General features: G+C 38.6%; 2 protein-coding genes across 2 annotated transcripts in view; both read right to left on the bottom strand.

The window, feature by feature from the left end:
* Positions 1 to 10,894, bottom strand: part of LOC129235395 (dynein beta chain, ciliary) — a 52,332-nt gene extending 41,438 nt beyond the window's left edge. The window contains exons 1-11 of the mRNA XM_054869210.1: positions 10,718 to 10,894; positions 9,339 to 9,512; positions 9,017 to 9,276; positions 6,881 to 7,220; positions 6,548 to 6,810; positions 5,898 to 6,468; positions 4,743 to 4,855; positions 4,385 to 4,676; positions 1,867 to 2,020; positions 1,361 to 1,788; positions 894 to 1,266 (exon numbers count right to left, since the gene is read on the bottom strand). Of these exons, the coding sequence (XP_054725185.1) occupies positions 894 to 1,266; positions 1,361 to 1,788; positions 1,867 to 2,020; positions 4,385 to 4,676; positions 4,743 to 4,855; positions 5,898 to 6,468; positions 6,548 to 6,810; positions 6,881 to 7,220; positions 9,017 to 9,276; positions 9,339 to 9,512; positions 10,718 to 10,852 (3,103 nt within the window). The 5' untranslated portion in view covers positions 10,853 to 10,894. The remainder of the gene's footprint in view (positions 1 to 893; positions 1,267 to 1,360; positions 1,789 to 1,866; positions 2,021 to 4,384; positions 4,677 to 4,742; positions 4,856 to 5,897; positions 6,469 to 6,547; positions 6,811 to 6,880; positions 7,221 to 9,016; positions 9,277 to 9,338; positions 9,513 to 10,717) is intronic.
* A 3,337-nt stretch (positions 10,895 to 14,231) lies between these two features.
* Positions 14,232 to 15,218, bottom strand: LOC129250170 (uncharacterized). Its single transcript, XM_054889806.1, has one exon. The coding sequence runs from the start codon at positions 15,180 to 15,182 to the stop codon at positions 14,370 to 14,372; it is 813 nt and encodes a 270-aa protein (XP_054745781.1). The 5' UTR covers positions 15,183 to 15,218; the 3' UTR covers positions 14,232 to 14,369.
* Between the last annotated feature and the right edge of the window lie 3,776 nt (positions 15,219 to 18,994).

Genomic DNA, 18,994 nt, shown 5'->3' with positions numbered 1-18,994 from the left:
CTTTTTCGCCATACAATTCCTTCGTGTCCCTTATGTCCTGGTACCCAAATCAGGGAAACCTGATTGAGAGTTACTAGTTTGTTGAGTGCATTTCTACATTTATAAGGACTTTTGAATTGAACGTAAACCTATTTAAGGCTTAGAGTACTGCCACTTATAAGCCGGAAGCTTAAGGGAGTACTCTCTGTCCTCTTCTGTGTCCTATGAATAGCTGAATATTAGCTTACAAAATTTGGAACTGTTCATTTTAATAATATTAGATTTCTACTGGCAACCCTAACTAAGGCCAGGGATGGCCTTCAGCTCCTTCGTCACATTATCTTTGATCTCCTCTATCGACTGAAATCTCCTTCCACGAAGTGGTAACTTTAACTTGGTAAACAAAAAAGGGTTGCACGGGGCCATATCAGGTGAATACAGTGCTTGCACGATGGTATTTACTCGGTCTTTGGTCAAATAATCCAGCACAATTTGGGCTCGGTGCGATGGTGCGTTATCATAATGCAAAATCCCAGAATTGTTTGCCCACATTTCCGGTTGGGCAGGCAGACACTAATGATCCGATGGCACTGAAAAGGGACTGTCCTACTAATATAAAAATAAAAATATGGACCGGTTCCCACGTGCGCGGTTCGTTTAAATTAAACATTTCCGGTACTTTTTGATCTAAGGGTATATCAGTTTGAGTGCGACTTTCTTCAGTGCGTTCTTTGCAAGCGCAAAGGGATCACCTCTCGCTGGTCATTCGACAACTTTTTTTTATGATATATCAAAAAAATTATAGGCACGCTGAGAATTATAGGTAAGCAATGGGAAAGTGTGAAATTGGTGTTAACAATAAAGAAATTTTTCCTTTAGTCAAATGTAACTCCGAATTTACTTATAATACCTACCTATGAAACTTGCAGGTTCCACATCTGGGGGTACGGGATCCTGTGCCACACGCGGCAACATCCTCATCATATCGTACATATCATCCATCAAAGATTCGATGTGCATTGTGAAGCCGTTCTTTGAATTGTGATCCAAATTTAGGAAGTACACGACAAGCGGCTCTTGCAGTTCCATTAGTATTTCAAAAATTGGCGCATCATTTTCATAACGATTTTCAATTTCCATGCGTAGATATGTAATGCTTGTAATGACAGCGTCCAATAGCTGCAAAGCTATTTGTTCATCAACATACTTTTCATACTCACGAAATTGTTCACGCTCTTCCTCACTGAGTGTCTGCAGCAAGTCGTAACGATGCTGAGGCGTTATCAACTGGAAAATTACGTGAAATATTATATTTAAATACAAATCGCTCACTAAAATTGTATACAAAGTGTATTCTAGGTATGTAAGTGTGGGTGTGTACCTCTTCCTCCGATGATGATTCTTCTCCAATCTCATTTATGTTCTGCGGAATTATAGATGTATGGCCAGTCGTTGCTGTACCCCGCCTATTAGTGGCTATATTCTCCTCCTCCTCTTCAACATCTTCGACACTCTCCTCATCGACTTCATAGCGATGTGGTATGTCAAAAAATAGCTTAACGTTTTCGAACATTAATTTGTCAATGAGTTCTTTAGTGGCCGATGCCTGTCTAAACCGTTTTTCAATAATGACCGCACGTGGTTCGACATCCAGGAACGCTTTCGGATTGAGATCCTTACGTTGGAACAGCGGTACCTTTCCCCATTCGTTTATGCTCTTTTTAATGGCTTCCAAATTTGCTTGACATTTCTCAATACGCTTTTGCAAATGACTTATTTTTGAAAATACTTTGGTGATGAATTTTTGGTCTGAAAGTGAATGGAGGGAAATGAGTGGAGCACATTTGTATATGTGACGTTTTAACAATGGAAATACGCCATACTCACCAATCGACATCCAGACTATATCAGTAATTAACGGTTCCATAAAAAGCTCAATTCCACTCAACTCTGCTCGTATTAGCTTCAGTTCACTCGGCTGCGACCGCGCGATCACGTCATTGTACCAGTCAGCTATGCGCCGCAGTTTGAGGCGCGCTTGCTGTGATAATATGAGATTATATAGTATGTTCGAGCAAATTCCGTTCGGCTGCAATAGAACTTTTTAAACCCGACGCATAAGTTAGGTAATAGGGGCAATTCTAGAAAGAGCCACTTAGGCATATAAAGAGAAGTAAATGTTCGCATACTAGAGCTTATCTCCATTTTCAATTCATTATGGCTAATTCGTTATTAAAAATGAGGATTAGTCAAAACCAAAAAAAAAAAATGTTCACCCTCGATAATCCGGGATTAAGAAACCCTAAATTATGCAACTTCTCCTGTGCAACTCTGTGTTATCGATTATTTTTATATAACGAAAAAAGGGACAAGCAAAAGAGTTTATTGAATGTATTTTCAATAAAATAAATTACGGATTTGTGTACAGGTTTCAAGAGCGGGGCGAATTCCTATCAGAACGAAGACGACGAACGGATAACCGATATCCCGAATACTCTTAGGATATGGAGGGACAACTTCTACGCATTACTGAATAGTAACCGCGGAAATAACTGCGGAGAAGATGAGAAACCCGAATCCATCATCGTAGACAACGACCTTAGCGATGTGCAAGTAGCGATATTATGATGGCTACCAGTTGAGCTATTCAGGCGGCGTAGACTTGATAAAGTGAATGCACCTGCTGATTTGCAGTATTTAGTGATATGAATGCACGCCTTTACTCATTTAAATTAACGAAAAGGGTGATTCTGCATTATGCGACAATTTAATATCGCGTGTAAGGTTCTATCGAGCGTATTGCGTGAAATACTAAAGCTCATCGTCAACGAAATGATTGTAGCTCATCAGTATGTGTCAGACCTGGTAAATCAACCAATGACGAAATATTCACAGTACTCCAAATATTGGAAAATACTTGCGAGAGGAGACTCGACATAAACCATTTCTTTGTCGATTTCAAAGCTGCCTTCGTTAACATTAAAGGGAGCTGCCTACAGGCTGCGATGAACGGATTTGGTGCAAAATTAATACGGCTATTCAAAATGAAGTTGAGCAACAGGACGATTCTGTGTCGCACGATTTCTTTAATCTAATGCTAGAGAAGATATAACGAGCTGCAGAACTAAACTGAGCTGGCATAACCTTTTACCAAAGCGCACAATTACAGGCATTTGTCAATGATATCAACATCAGTGGCCTTAACAACGACGCTGTTAATTCTGCCTTTCCAACCCGGATAAAGAAGCGAGATCCGTGGGTCTGGAAGTGAGCGAAGGTAAAACAAAGCACCTCCTGTTATCACACAAAAAGCCAACGCATTCGCGCTTTAGCAAGCCCGTTAATGTTGGCAGTTATAAATTTGGAAAGGACTTCGTCTATTTGGGAACCTGCATCAACATCGATAATACTATCGACCTGGGAATCCAACGGAGAATATCTCTTGTCAAGTAGTATTACTTTGGGTTAAGCAGGCAATTGAATAGTAAAGTCCTTCTTCGTTGAACAAAAATCACACTTTATATATAAGTCCCTCATCATGCCCGTCCTTTTATATGGCGCAGAAGTTTGAACGGTGACAACATCTGATGCTACAGACTTTGGAGTGTTCGCGAGAGAGATTCTGCGGAGGATTTATGGATCCCTCTAGGTCCTTACATTTAAGACCTTGGCCAGTAGTATGGGCTGCGATATTGAAAAAATCTTTTTTTCTATTACCTCTAACTAGTTTAAAGCAATCGCGGCTGGTAACATTCCGATTACCGTGATTACCTTAACTCCGGCAATAGCCATAACTTTAGTCGCCCTTCATAGAGTTCAGCAGCATCAAACTGATAGTTTGGAGCGAAAATAAATCTATACACCGCTATACTTTGTCTTTTAAACCACTCATTTCAGCTTCTTCAAATATAGACGAACTGGAATTATACTGAGTTCGACATGACGGTGTATGAGTGCGTCGAAAAAAGGCTTCGAGTTCAAAAAAACAACCGTTATACCTATGGCAGGCCGATAATGAAAAGCTTTTGTTTGGGATACCCTAAATACCTATCAAGTTTGCATGCGTTACACTCTTATTGTATTTGGTTCGGCTGGGAAGGCTATGATCATAAGAAAGTCTCTTAAATTTTTGACCAAACTAGAGCTACTGAGCTACCATATATGGCATCCACTAATAAATGTATATAGCTTCGAATCGAAGAATGCGATTTGTCTAGTTGTTCCGCCAAAATAATGGCATTTGGAGTGGCCCAGATGAAGGCTGCTTGCTTCGGCGTGAATTTAATATGGATATAAGAGCTTCATCATTTACAAGAGAAACCTGATTTCCTTTCAACTAAAATACTTCGCGGTTTGCATTTATGCGTTGGATTTAAAAAAAATTGATGATTTTGTTAATAAATACCCATAATGCCTCATCACGCTGGTAGAACTCTATAAGCGCCTCAGGCACTTCGCATTCCATGATGCGCAAAACTTTGATATCCTTCAAAGCATCCACCAGTTCTTGCGTAAAATTCACAGAGAGTACTCCGTTTTCATCCTTTTTCAATAGCATTTGCGCCATGCCATTATTGATGTGTTCGCGTACAGTGGTATACCACTCCTCCAGTATAGCGTGCTTCAGTTCGTCAATCTGCGCCAGCATTTGATGATAGATGCTCAGCGTATGCTCGCCAATTTCATTATCGAAGAGACTATGAAAGTGAAAATTCAAATCGCTATTCTCAATCTACTATATTATATAATTCGTAATTTATTACGGGAATTCGTAGAGCTCATAATCCGACTTGATCCAAGTGATACGATGCCGTAATTTGAGTAGCCAAGAAATAGCGCCAGAAACTTTTGGGAAACACTCATCGGTTGGCAGAGCCTGCATTGTCAAGAGCAAGTAGTGTATTACTTTTGTCAATAAAATAATAAAGGGTGCAACATTGGCTGGCTTCTTTTTAAATTACATGTGTTTTTGGCATACAGAGCTTTTTGCGCCAAAAAGTTTCCAAAAAACTTAGTATAACACCTCCGCGGTACGAAACGCATTACCTAACGCTGAACCCTTTGTCTACCGGCCGGGCCCTATCAAAGATTATTGTATTCCTATAGCAATATCTGATGGTTTTCAACTATGTAACTCGGTCACTGCGTTTTATTGGCATTGCTAATAAAAATTTCCTAGAGAGAGCTACTATCCAGACGGTATGCAGTGTGGCTATGTTGTAGAAATTGCCTCCACTCTGAGTTATTCAATGTTAACTTTGAGAGACTTCCGATTAAAAACCTTGGTTTGTTAAAAAACTGAAGGCAATAAATCATCCGCTCCGAAGTCGCTTCTCTGCATAGATTTTGATGCAGAACGAAATTGCAAGAAAATGATTCTACGAAATCTAAGAAATCTTTTCAAATGGGGCTCATTTTCATCTCGGTGGCCACGTCAAAAAGTAAGATTGACGTATTTTAGGCTCAAGCAACCCACACACAGTCGTTAGCTCGTGCTTGCCTGGTCTGCTTTTTGTAGTGGTGACATTTATCAGTATATTTTCCTATGAAAATTAAAAGTATAACAATTTAACGATCAACAGAGAGCATTACGGAAGCATGCCAACCATTGTTTTTTGGCTGCACATTGAAGAATTTGGCTCTGGTTGTAGTGCGTGCCATTCAAGTCACCGCGCTAGTGAAGCAAGCTTGCTTGGATACACTTAGATGTTCTTCTAGCGTGATTGGGTAGAAAGACGGTAGAAAGACTGGGTCAACAATATAGGCCCGCCGTGACAGCCATTCGAATGAGGCTATCTTTCACAATTAGTCGCAAATTTTACTGTTTCCAAAATCTTTTAAAAATGTTGAGCGATGTTTTCTTATAGCATTTTGAAAAAGAAACCAACTGATGACCTACCCTATACAAGCATTCTCACCTGCACGCCCTTTTCCTTGTAAATAGCTTCGAAATCATTGAAATCTCTCTTGACTGCATGTATCTCATCGACTAAATCGTCCACGAGTATGTGCATATGCGGATCCAGCTGTTTCTTAACGATCGGTCGCAGCAACAGACTGCCGCAGAGCATCAAATCATGCGAGTCCAGCAGCGCCAATTCGAATTGAAATGCCATACGTCGCTCTAGTTGCTCGGCGAAATCATGAAATTTTGCAACGTCGCTTTTAAATTGTTCAACCGATTCGTCAGGATCGAGCATATTGTATGCGATGCCGGCTATCCAGTCGCGATATTTATTGTTGAATTCCTCTAGAATTTTGTTAAGAGCAGCTGATATTTGACGCCCCTTCAAACCACCAACGACAACTTTTTCGAGTTTAAGAAAATCGCGTCCCGTATCGAAGATGATTTTCATCACATGCAGCCGTTCCATAAAACGATCCAAACGATCGAAGATTGTCTTCGGCTGCCATGTCCAGTCTTGTGAGTTAAATTCTGTGCCAATTTTGAATTTTTTTAGGCTGCCGCGACAATTTTCATATGATTTCCTGCAATAAAAAGTTAACGTAATTAAAGTGTACCAGACTAAGCGCTTCACGTCATCCCCGCCCCCTGAATCCCACTCACTTATAGTACTCTAAGTGATCGATATTCGTCACAACTCGTTTGTAGGCCTCGTCAACATCACCAAAGCAGCTCTCTGGTTCGATGGTTAGGATGACATTCTCAATAATTGAATTATGCAACAGTTCGAAGAGTAGCACCATGTTGTCCAAAGTATGGAAATATTTTGAATGCCCCCAAACTAGGCCCACGGTTAAGAGCAGCGGACGCAGTTGGGCCCGATTTTCATCCATTCGATTGGCCTCGAATTGGTCCACCATTTTGCGCTAAATAATTTTGTAATGAATAAATAATTGAAAACGTATTGTATTCGAAATTATTTTCTCAATTCCTTACCAATGGTGACAAAAATTTCGTAATATCACGCGTTTCTGCCAATGACTGCAGCAGCAATCTCATGACCTTTCGAAAAGTGGCGTCGAATTGGGAGTCTATTTTTTCGAGAACAAAAACGATGGTTTTATTACGTTTATCACCTAACTGATCGGCTACATTTTCTAGGTTCTCCAAGCGGGTTTCCCAGAAGCTGAAGAGCAAATCGGGTTTCGGATGTGTCTCTTTTTCATATACGTGATCACGTGGTTTCACCTTAATTATGTCATCTATCGCGTCGAGCCATTTTACCACCATATTTTCTAGGGCCGGCTTGTGAAGGTGGTTGAATTTACTGAGGTCTCTGGATAAGAAAGATGGAGTGAAAAGGAAAAAGAACTGCTGTATGCTCGACAAAAAGTGTAAAGGTACTAGACGAATTCCAGAGAAATAAACGAATAAGAAGCTTTCTAGCAGACATACATGTGTTGGTTGGATAGAGGGCCAACTGAAATGAGAACAATTGAAGGTAGAGTGAGGAGAGATTAATTGGTTGAAGTGGTGATTCAGCCAGAATCCAAATAACGCTTCCGTATCATTTTGCTGTCACATCCTCGCTACCAATTTGATTAACGGGTAATTACTGCATGACTATATCTTATTAGGTTGTTGACGTCTAAGCTAGAAAGTTATTCTATGACCTTTCACAGTGGTTTGCCAAGGGTTGACATGCTCTCTTTCTATAAGGCTGGACATTCACAGAAGAAATGGAAAATCTTGTTTTTTACTCTGGTTGTTTAAAACTGTGACAGTGCGTGTTGTGAGGGATGCCCGTTTTGGCTACTTGTTCTCCGACAGACCCAAAGGCAGTTATGACTGCCATGAATGGTGCTCTTGGAATAAAATTGAAGTTGGCTCCTACAAAAGCAAGCCATCCAGATGTTTTTATGTGCGAAATTTGTCAAGACATTTCTACATCGATATCAATGCTCCCACGGTAGTCGGTTCTACATTATTGTAATGCCCCAGACTTAAATACGGCCAAGGATTGCCACTGCAACAGGATTTTCCACAAATTGATGCGGAATGTTCTTGTTCCTATAACAGCAACAAATATTGGTATAGGTGAAGCGTCGTTTCTGATTTTTCCTCAACACCTTTAGAAAATTTCGTTGCACAGAACTTTTTCTTTACTTTTAAATGTGAAGATTCTTAACACTCCGCTTCGGTCTCAAAATAGGTATTTGTGGGCTACCTTTTAGTTCCGAAAAAATATATACTTATATACAAGTATATATGGACTGTAAAGTACACCGAGATGGAAAAAGTGTTGGCGCTAATTAGTTTCTTCTTGACCCCAAAAAAATTTCGAAGCCGTGAAAATAGAAGCCATTCATTCCACAGAGGATGATATTAACTACAGTGCAGATTTGTGAAAGAGTTATTCATATTACTGGGCGTGTGTATTTTTTAATATGCCAAATATGCAAGGTGAAAAGATTTCAGAGGTGTGACCAATATCAGTCCGTTAAAAGGCTCTTAGCGAATTTGAAATAATTAGCTGATTGGCTGCCATCTCATGAGTCATGACGGCTGTTTGTTTACGAAAAAATTGAGACTATGTTCATGATATACGAAACAATCAATGCAGTCTCTGCTCAAGTTGCTTCTTTGCCGTCTGAACAATGACTGATGGGACGAGTGTGTGAATACGTGTGAAATGAGCGGGCTGAATTTTATTGCCGAATCCCCGATGTTGTGACGGCCGGAGGTACTCTCACAATTTTATTTCCGTTGGTCAAACCTTGTAATCTATCATTCTTGCCGTAGAATTGCTTTGCAAGCTATCTTTTACCAATTGTACTTTATTCCCCGCCTGCATTCACGAGAAAGAAATGCCTATCTAAAAGCTTTTACTGAAAATGTTTGCAATAACGGTATGCAAATAAGCTGCTCTTCTAACATTCTCTGATATACCTATAGTTCGTTATAAATATCATAACTAAATTTCTAGAATCAATTATGGCTACGGTGCTCTTTTAACAGATCACATTCTTCACCTCAACCACATACACCACATGATCATAATTACTCCAATAAAACTCCATATTTCTTATATTGCGAATTTCGAACTCATATTTGGGTTAAATAAATTCTTACCCGACAGCAATTTGTGGCGCGATTTCCATCACTTCATCAATACATATGGGCAAGGGTAGAATTGTGCGATTAATAACCTTTCCTTTCATTAGTGCTATGCCAGTGCGCAAGTCCTGAGATTCCGTTTTCATATCATTAACTATAACTGCTGTCCATCCATCTTGATTGGCTGGATTGGTGACCATGGGGAAAATGACATCATCACAGAGCGTAGACAGATTTTCCAAAGCATTTGGCAGTACATCACCGACCATTAGTTTCTGTTTGTTTATTGACCAGTATTTATTGAAATGTTAAGCAATAGACTATGGGTTCTACTTACACTATCCATATCCTCCAACGTAAGGTCGGATGGCATTTCGGTGCGCATGAAGTAAACCATTTTACTGCGTGCCTTAGCAGGAAAGTCAAAGGAGGGCGTTAACAACGAGGCAACATTCAGGTAGAAAATCAAACGCGGCTGACTGGGATTGTTTAGAAAAGTTTGGATAATTTCCTAGTTAAAATGTAGAAAAGCAGAGAGGGATTCGAGTGAGATATAAAATTAAAATCTTTCTAGCAAATAGCGGAGAAACGGTGTATAAGTTGTGAAGTAAATTCGATAGCTCGGCTATAAAGTTTTCAATAAGAGTTTATTAATGCCGAATGGAGATTTCATAAAGTCGTAATTTTTCCATAAAAAACTACGTCAGCCCCATTCTTATTGAACTAAAGATAGCAATCAAGTGAGAGTTCGACAAGCATGCAAAGTCGCGAGATCCCTTCGGCCTCGGGTAGAGCGAAGGCACTCTAGAGAACTTCTGAGGTAACAAAACCTGGGCTTACGAATTTTTTAGGTGTCCTTTCCGAACATTGCGCGTTAGATATTCATGCGGTGTGACCTTGATATTGCTTCGTATTCTTTCGGCAGCAGCTGTCTGCTGGGTGAGATGGGAATCACCTTGGTCCTCACTTTTTTGCTACACCTGCTGAAGTAACAGGCTCAGATATAACACACTGGGTAAATTTTAGTAGTTTGAAGCGGTTAACGAAATCATCAATTGACATATGTTTCAGTCTTATCTACAACCCTCAAACATAAGCCACTCTCCTCTATACTTTCTTTTCTATCTTTTTCCTTTTATTCTCTCAATAGTATCATAACGGCCGAAATTTGTGTTTCTAGGGCGAAGAAACTAAAAACACAGATCAGATTTACTCAACTCAACACAAGAGTGGTGTCTTTCCAATCACTTGCTAGATCTTGGATTCTATAGACAAAACCGACCTCATGGCCTGATATTCCTGAATTCACATCCTTGACATTTAACAGCGCCTGCAACTCAAATTCATTAAAAACGAGAGCCAAGGAAGGATCGTTGATAACAGTTAGTAATATGACGAAAACAGTTTGCCTACATGTAGGGAAAGTTTTAGCCTGAGGTGATGAGGCTCACCACCTAACCAGCTAGGGTAATATAATATGTAAAATTTATCTTAGTTGCTAATTGAGTATTGAGTTAATATCGTAGTCGTCCAATGCTTTTGAAGCACAGATTATTCAGCTTCGAAAGACCACAAATCGCATACAAAAGTAAGCCATACAAAAATTTTCCCCAAGCCTGTCATGAGTCCATATTTAAGAAATAATAATGTTTTGGCAAGTCCTAAAATATTGTCATACTTTTTGTAATCAATCCCTTATGTATTTCTGTCATTTACCTTCGATTCAGGCATACCCATTAGCTTGGCCCATTTTTCGTTTTTTAGTCGTAAAGTTTTCATTACGTAATTATTAAAATATTCGAAGCGCTCATCGATTTTCTCCTTTTTCTCTTTTTCTTCTGGCCCCGCCATCCTGCTTCGCTGTTCAACTGCTTACCACCCCTTGAATCAGTTGCTCTTAAATGAGACTTTGCTGGCTCTGCTCTTTTTTCTTTTGGGCCCGCGGAATTGCGATAAATGTTGCCTTTATTCTCCCTTTTGATTTTCCTCTTCTCGCTGGACGATTATCGGGTAATGTTAAGTTATTTACCACCTTTTGTGTGGTATTTGTGTTTTCTTCTTATTTGCGAATTGTCTTAATATTTTTTAAATATTTTTTTATAGAGCAAATCTGCGTCCGTTCTTTTTGAAATAATTTTTCAGTTTGAAAATTTTCGTTCAGATTTTTTTTGGCGTTTGTTCAAGTTTTGTCAAATTCGGCTCTATTGTAAACGGTGCATTTTGTGAAAGGAAATAATATTCGGTTTAAGTAAGTTTTTCGTCATGATGAGTCAAATAAGATTATTTTTTTTACACAGATTATGAAAAAAATGTATCAGGTAAAGACTAAATTCGAAGGAAATTTTATTATTATAACAATGAGGGTCTTATATGAAAGAAACTTTACGTTGTAAGCGTTAGAAATTTTAAGTCTTCACTTTTTCGAAAGCTATAAGCTCTAAGCTGAAAACATATTGTCCAAACCAAAGACTAAACCAAACGACTTCTTACGGTTGTGTTAATGACAAATGAGAGAACTCATCAGCCGAGTAATATCTAATCTACATATATCTATCTGATGAGTAGAAAAAAAGTGAGAGTTGAGGCTTTATGGTTAGGATAAACGGCTGCCTAAGCGGGGGCCGATTTGGACAAAAATTCAAAATTGTTCATTGTGATGCCATACAGAGAAAAAAAAGGGGGAACATAAAATAAAAACCGAACAGGGAGGGAGCAGAAGCTTTGGATTGAAGGTTTACGACCAAACGACTTATTACATTTTGTTAACCGCCTCAAGCTACTGATGAAATTCAGGTGTGTAATGTTAAACCTGCTATATCCGCAGGTGTTACAAAAAATTGAGAGCCCAAACAACTAAATCTTAGCGCGACGAGAGCAAGGAAGCTGAGGGGAAATTGCTGAGATTCCGCCTCATCATCCAGACAGCTCCTGCAGAAAGCTTCTGAATCAATCTCAAGTCTTATCGCAGGGATACCTAATAGACAAGGCAAGGATACCCACTAAATTTTAAAGCTTAACTTTAGAAGTTCCCTGGGGCGGCTGCGATTCATCCGCGCCCAGAACGATATCGCAACTTTGCACGTCTGCCCCCTTTCCAGGTAAACACCATAGCTTCTCAAGGGGACCCCAATCCTCTCATTTAGCGGTGCCTCGAGGGTCTCCTACCTGGCCAACTCATCAGCTACTTGGTTAGTCCAATAATCGCAAAGGTACACAACTTTAGTTAGTACAATAATCGCAAAGGTACGCAACTGGTACTATAGTGGCCCGGTAGGCTGAATTTGAGCTTGATATGAACTCCTCGCAGAATACTCCTCCACTAACCCTTCTGTCCGACTTCGAACCGTTTGTTTCTTACCAAGCCTTGTCTCCAAATGATCAACAACCAGGGGGATGAACTCAAAGTTTCCAGGAATAATGAAGTGCCTCTCAGTCTGACTGCGGCTCGTGGAATTTCAGTTTTGCTTACGATATTCATTGCTTTAAGCGCCAGAACAACCTTAGATCCAATTAAACTAAATCGTGCGCTTTCTTCGCTTGGGCTCGGCGTCAGATGAGTGCAATGATATAACTGTAAGTTTGGGGGTCCTTCAGCACCAAAACATATTATTAAGTTTTCGGAATTAGCTGCTTCAAAAGTGTAGTGCAAAATAAAAAAATTCAATAAAGTTTTTTTTCGCAATTACTTTGTTTTGCAATCATATTGAAATACCAAAAAAACAACCTATTATGGAAAGTGCTACAACATTTGTATATTTTAAGTTCACACATTAGTTGGAGTCACATAAGATCATAAGATAAGTGCAAAACTCAGGAAGTAGCCAGGCGCAGGGTAGCGAAATGGGTACACGAGCTTCAAATACCTCTAGTTTTGTACCTTCACCAATCCTCTTAAGACGTGTAGTGAGTTGATGTTACCCTGTTGTCATTCTACACCAAAAGAGAAGGAAGGTGTACCGGTATTCTCCTTCATTACTTCTAATACCAGATTTGCAAGAATTATTGGTACCGCGATATACTTATACGCTCTTCACTATCTCTGTAAACTTTGTGTTTTACGAGGTTGGTTCTGAACCTCCTTGGAACTCTCAGAGGAGGCCTCTGTCTTTTGAGAGGCTGCTTCCTTACTCGAAACTCGATGAGTGCTCTCATTTTGGGTTATGTGATGTTGACGCTTTTCTCGCATGACAACCAGCTGTCTTTGTAGATTTTTGTAGGCTTGGATGTATCCGCCTTCAGCTGTTGATACTTTACTAATTTTTTTTTGATATTAGTATGTCTGGTGTGACATTTTCCCAGTTCAAAAATTTGTATTGGGAATTATGTTACAGTTACTAGCACGTTTTCCTTCGATTGTAATTTATTAAAATAATGTAATAAAATATAAAATAGTTAAAAAAAGATATCAAAACAATTCTAAGGCGCGCAATAAATATATTATTTTTTTCATCACTTTTATTTTGTTTTACCTCCACTGTAGATTGTCCGTTTGAAGTTGTTTGAGAGAACTTTTTTTCTATCTTTAAAATATTTCTAACTTGATATTATTTACTTTTTTTCTGGCTTTGTTTCAACAACTTTTCGAATAAGTTTTGGCGCTTCTTGAATGAGTTCTTAAAGGTACTGCGAATAAGCTAAAAATTTCACTGCTTCCTTTGGTTTGTCTTCCAATCATGTTAAATTTTGGTATAAAGAATTTTCTATGAACTAAGAAAACAGCTTTTATTATCCATAATTCTGTTGCTTTTGATTTTTCCCGGCATGGCTCGACTCATGATTCATGGGTTCGACTATGATGTAGTAAGACCGATTCTGCTGAAAGCTCGATTTGAATAAGTCCAATTTTTCTTTTCATAGAAGCAAAGCAGGTGTCATAAATGAAAAAAAAAAATACAGATAAAAGGTCACCCGCCTGACCCAGAGACCCGTCTGAAATATAATGCAAGGAGCATTCATTAAAGGTGGTGGCTCTAGACCAACAACAACGTTTCTTACATAGAAATGTAACGACCAATAGAAAATAGAAAAGAAAATGAAAAGAGGACCTATGTTGCACAGCCGTCATAAAGTAGAAGCATTCGCCAATAGCGCGAATGACAAGACTTTTCTTTATTTCATTTTATTGTGGCATCCGGATGTACGCGGGGCAAGAAAAAACAAATCAGCTAGTCCACCGATACCACTTTTAATAGATTCGCCTTGGTATGAGGTATGTAAAAAACTACCATCATTTTAAATTTCATAAAATTCCTTTATTATACTACTTCATATTTTGTTTTGATCTCCAAATATCCTTAAATTCGTAAATCACAAAAAATTTTGCTCATCTATTTAGTCCCAACTTAAGTAATCATAACCGTTTCATATTCTAGTCCTTCCTTTCATTGTCCTCCCCATGCCTGATTCCGCAATAATGGATAGTCCGAACTGCGCTCATCCTTTTACGTTTCGATTTCACATTCTTTTGCTTGACACCATTTAGCTTTATATTCACCGGCTTCTTTCGCTTGCCCGCGACTCCGGCTGTCAAGCGTGCAATGGGTGCTTTTTTATTCTTGCTCTTGATCTTCTCATGGCGGCTGCGTGATTTGATTAATTTTCCACCGCCGACCAAGCGAACATTACTTACACTCTTTCCGGTTTTTTGCATCACCGGACGCGTGACTTTGCCACCTTTCAATCGCTTTCTGGCTACGTTTTTCTTGCTGTTAGATTTGTTTGGTGACTTGGCAAGAAGCGCGCGTGTATTAGTAGTATTAAATGTGGATAAGCGCGCTTTGCCGCTGTTGAAAGCCCTTCCGGCTTGCACGATGGTTTCAAAATTGCCGAAGACTTGCATAATACTCTTGTTCACATATTGCAGGTACTTGAGCGATGAGTAGCAAAGGCCACACTTTGACTTCGGATTGTAGTTGTTGCGTATGAGGCTCTCGAGATAGAGGAAATTCTTGGCCATATTTTCGCAATGTGCACACTTTACGGTTGCTGGTTGCGTGCTTCGCAATGAGTTTTCTAGCGGTATAAGTGCTGGCATTTGTTTACTACTTTGTTGCTCGCTGAGGCCCATTTTTTTGCGTATATTTGAGACGGAGTTCTGCGGTACGATGAAATGTGGCTCGATTTCTTCGCCTAAGCCGATCATAGTTCGTAGTACTGAAATTTTTGCATTTTTTTCAATCATTTTAATGTCAATTATGAAAATTTTACGAAAATTTTAATTGTTTACTGACAATTTTGAGTTTTAAAGCTGAATCGGATTCGTTTTTGCTGGAGGTATTCTTTTAAAATATATTCATTTAAATGAAGTAGTTACAAAAAGGATATTACACCTAGCTGAAAGTTCTTTAAATTAAACTCATACCCCGCAGTGAGAGTCATATTTCCATAAGTCCATGAATGACTTAGTTTCATGAGTTTCTCAGCTTACTTAACTTAAACAGTGCTTTGGTTTTCTAATTGTGTCGATGTAAAAAGTATCAGAAAAAAATAATACTAATAATAATTGGCGCCTACATCCTTTGTTGGGTCACTTGACTGGGATCGTCCTTTTATTGGGTGTGCGTCTTACTGTTTTCCGCAAACAGAGGGACCTGCAGCTACATGCCATCACCGAATGGCAGATGGTTTGTTACGAGGAGTTTTTTCATGGCAGAAATACCCATTGCTTTCCGAGAGGCGACAGCTTTGGAGAAAACAATTTCAGTATTGGAAGTGTCGAGCCCGAGTACTACCAAATGGTAGTCCCGAACCCACCCATTCGGCTCGGCGGCCGGCAGTATCCAAATCATCATACATAACTAAAATTGTCGGAATTAGCAACAATCTTTTGGTGTCAATAGTTCTCTGTGTCGTAGGGAAACTAATAAGCTGCAAACGATTTGTCCGTCATGCCGCGGTCTAAACCGCGGTGAACATAAACACCCTGACTATTAAGGATTAAGGAAATTGACTTTGGTTAGAAGTGACTGAGAGTCGGATATCATTTTAAGTAACGGGATCAGAGTCTACACACGATTACAATGCTCGTTAGAGTAGGATCTGTCATTTTTTGTCAAAAATTCTTATTTTTATTAAGATTTTACAAAAGTTCGTACTATTGCAGCCAATTGACATGGCGGTAAAGATGGTAAACGTGTTAAATATATCTCGCTTCTACAAAATTTGCCTGCGCTGTATATAGTGCAGCTGCGATAAATTTCCTTAGGTCGGTAGAGGCTAACTCGAAGTGTGTCTAAGAATATCGAAGACACTTACAGTCTTACAGCGCTAATCCATACTAAATCCCAGACCTAGTGGTGTGCCCAGAAACGAGGAAAGTGAAAATTAAAGGATTTGAGGCAGGAATTGGTAAATCAACTCTAAGCTAATAAGCTCCTCCGAACTTATTGGATGCTTACGTAACAATTCCAATAGGAGGTGTGGAGATACAAAAAATGTATCGTCCCAGAGGGTAAATTTATTAATAAAAAGCTATTGCTTGCTAAGTATTCACAGTGAAAAAAAATTGATACGTCTTTCTTGTTTGAAGTCTACATTGGCAATGATCAAGCTTCGCTTTATTTACATAATTCATATTCTTAATGCTGCATACACACGTATGCTTGATGCTACTAAAGCAGGTATGTTTGTTGCTATTAAATTATTACATGTTTGCTTATTCTATTTTAAATATATTTCAACATTTATTTTAAGGGCACGCATTTAATCTGATCATACCTACTTAATAAGAGCCTTAAAAAAATCATAGTAATAAGATTTAACATGGTAAAGGGATGGTATGTGGTACCCAGATAGCCTATACCGTCTGGGACCAAATATTCATTCCAATTTGAGCATTAAATAAATGTCGCAAAAGATACGAGCTCCCCAAAGGCATCTTAAAATTACTCTCCAAAAAAAAGATGCAACTCAAAACCCCTTCAAAGTCGTTCAAAAATTAAGATTAAGTGAAAGTCGATTACCTTAGAGCGATGCACACTGAATTTTTTAAGGCGTTAGGAATCTGGCTTATGTATCTTAACATAAATATGTATAAATGTGAAAATCTACCTTCATTAAGGAAATTTATCAACTAACCCTCACAAAAGCGATTGAATTGCTATGAAAATTTATTCTACTATGCGTCAGAAAAACGCTGACCTCATTTATTTCGTAATATTTATTACCGATTAGGCAGTGATTACCTTCGCGGAAACTTAATTCTCGCAATTAGTTTGTTCGGCCGTAAGTGATTAAGTATTTATTAATGCATACCTATATATTTAAATATTCCCCTTTATTCTTTCACCATATACTTGAGGAGAAATTAGAGTTTTAGCCATGGTTGACCTTTACTGGAAAAGAATTTAGGTCAATGTTTGGAACTGATTACTCGTATATGCAAAATAAAGTAATGAGCAATTAAATCAATTGTGAGGCATACTTTGGCGTATAAAGAGAAAAAAAGGTTTCATATACAAATTATTCAGGAATTCGCTCGATTGGTGCCATAACCAACATATGTGTATGTATGTATACATACTCACACCTGCCTATTTAATTTTTATGTCTTGAAATCCCTTTGCAATTTTCATCATGCTATAAGCATTCCTGCGGCAGCCTGAGGATACCACATAACTCGATGCCGAAGCGAAGTCTGTAAACCATATTTTTCATTGTGAACTGATTTAAACAAATGTAGAAGGGCGGCATGACATGCTTTTTAAAAAAATTACCTTCCCTTTTGATAAATTGACTAGTCATTAACAAATTTTTTTAGCTACATACCATATGAGAGGAACAAATATCTATGAAGGTACCTGAGAAGAAAGACCACATGCTTTAAAAAAATCTACCCTTTTTTGGTTAACAAAAAAATATTTTTTTGGGAAATGCTAAGTTAGGGGAGAAAAATCAAATACATTAAAAAATCCGTCTTCCATTTGTTAAACTACACTTATTGAAAAACAAATACATTTTTGCTAAGCTTAGAAAATATTCATCCAGGTGTACGAGGAGACTTTCGTTTTAAAAAATTACTGTTTTTGATAAATTTAACTAGTCAACAAATACTTTTTTTCATAAAATAAACTAAGCTTACCTATAAACTGAATTAGGAGAAAGATATCTCATCGTTTTAAAAAATCAAATTTTTTTTGGTAAGCTACACTAGTTAACAAACATTTTTTTTTTTACTAATGAACTTAGCCTACTTATGAATTATCTTAGGACGAAAATATTAAACCCGTTCGAAAAAAAATTAATCTTTTTTGATAAATTACACTAGTCAACAAAAAAATATGTTTTCATGAAATGAACTAAGCTTGCCTATAGGCTAACTTAGGAGAGTATGTCACCTCCGGTTTTAGAAAATTCACCTTCTTTTCGGTAAACTATACTAGTCAACACAGACATTTTTTTGTACCTGTGAAAAAAGCTCATAAAATATCTATGAATGCATGCATGTGAAGAGAAAGGCCACAGAAAAGGAAGGTGCCTTTCAATACTACATCAGAATTTCATATCAAATCAAAAGCGTATTTATAATCCTGAAAATACGAGTAAATTATCACAGTACAGGGTTTGATTGAAAAGTAATGAGCCTTATTTTTTTTAAGCAGTTTTATTACACCTTTTGGCTTATACAACTAATATTCTTCAAAACAGGACCCTTGAGCGTCAATACATTGCTGGTAGCAGTCCTTCCACTGCAGGAATCGTTTTTTAAACTCATCCGCCGGAATCGCTTTCAATTCGGCTGTCACAGTTTTTTGGATCGCCTCGATGGAGTCGAAACGCCTTCCCTTCAGCTTTCTTTCCAGGCGCGGGAATAAGAAGAAGTCCAGAGGGGACAGGTCTGGGCTGTAGGGAGGGTGGGGAAGCACCGGAACCCCCATCTTGGCCAATGCAGAGGTGCAGAGGAAGGCGGTGTGCGCCGGCGCATTGTCATGATGACGGGTCCAATTGTTGACGAGGTCGGGCCGAACCCGGGCGACGCGGTTTTTCAGCCGAAGG

Source organism: Anastrepha obliqua, chromosome 1 (assembly GCF_027943255.1).
Source record: "Anastrepha obliqua isolate idAnaObli1 chromosome 1, idAnaObli1_1.0, whole genome shotgun sequence".
Taxonomy (NCBI): domain Eukaryota; kingdom Metazoa; phylum Arthropoda; class Insecta; order Diptera; family Tephritidae; genus Anastrepha; species Anastrepha obliqua.
Note: the sequence above shows the minus strand (reverse complement) of the source record. Positions and strands in the feature narration are given on the sequence as shown.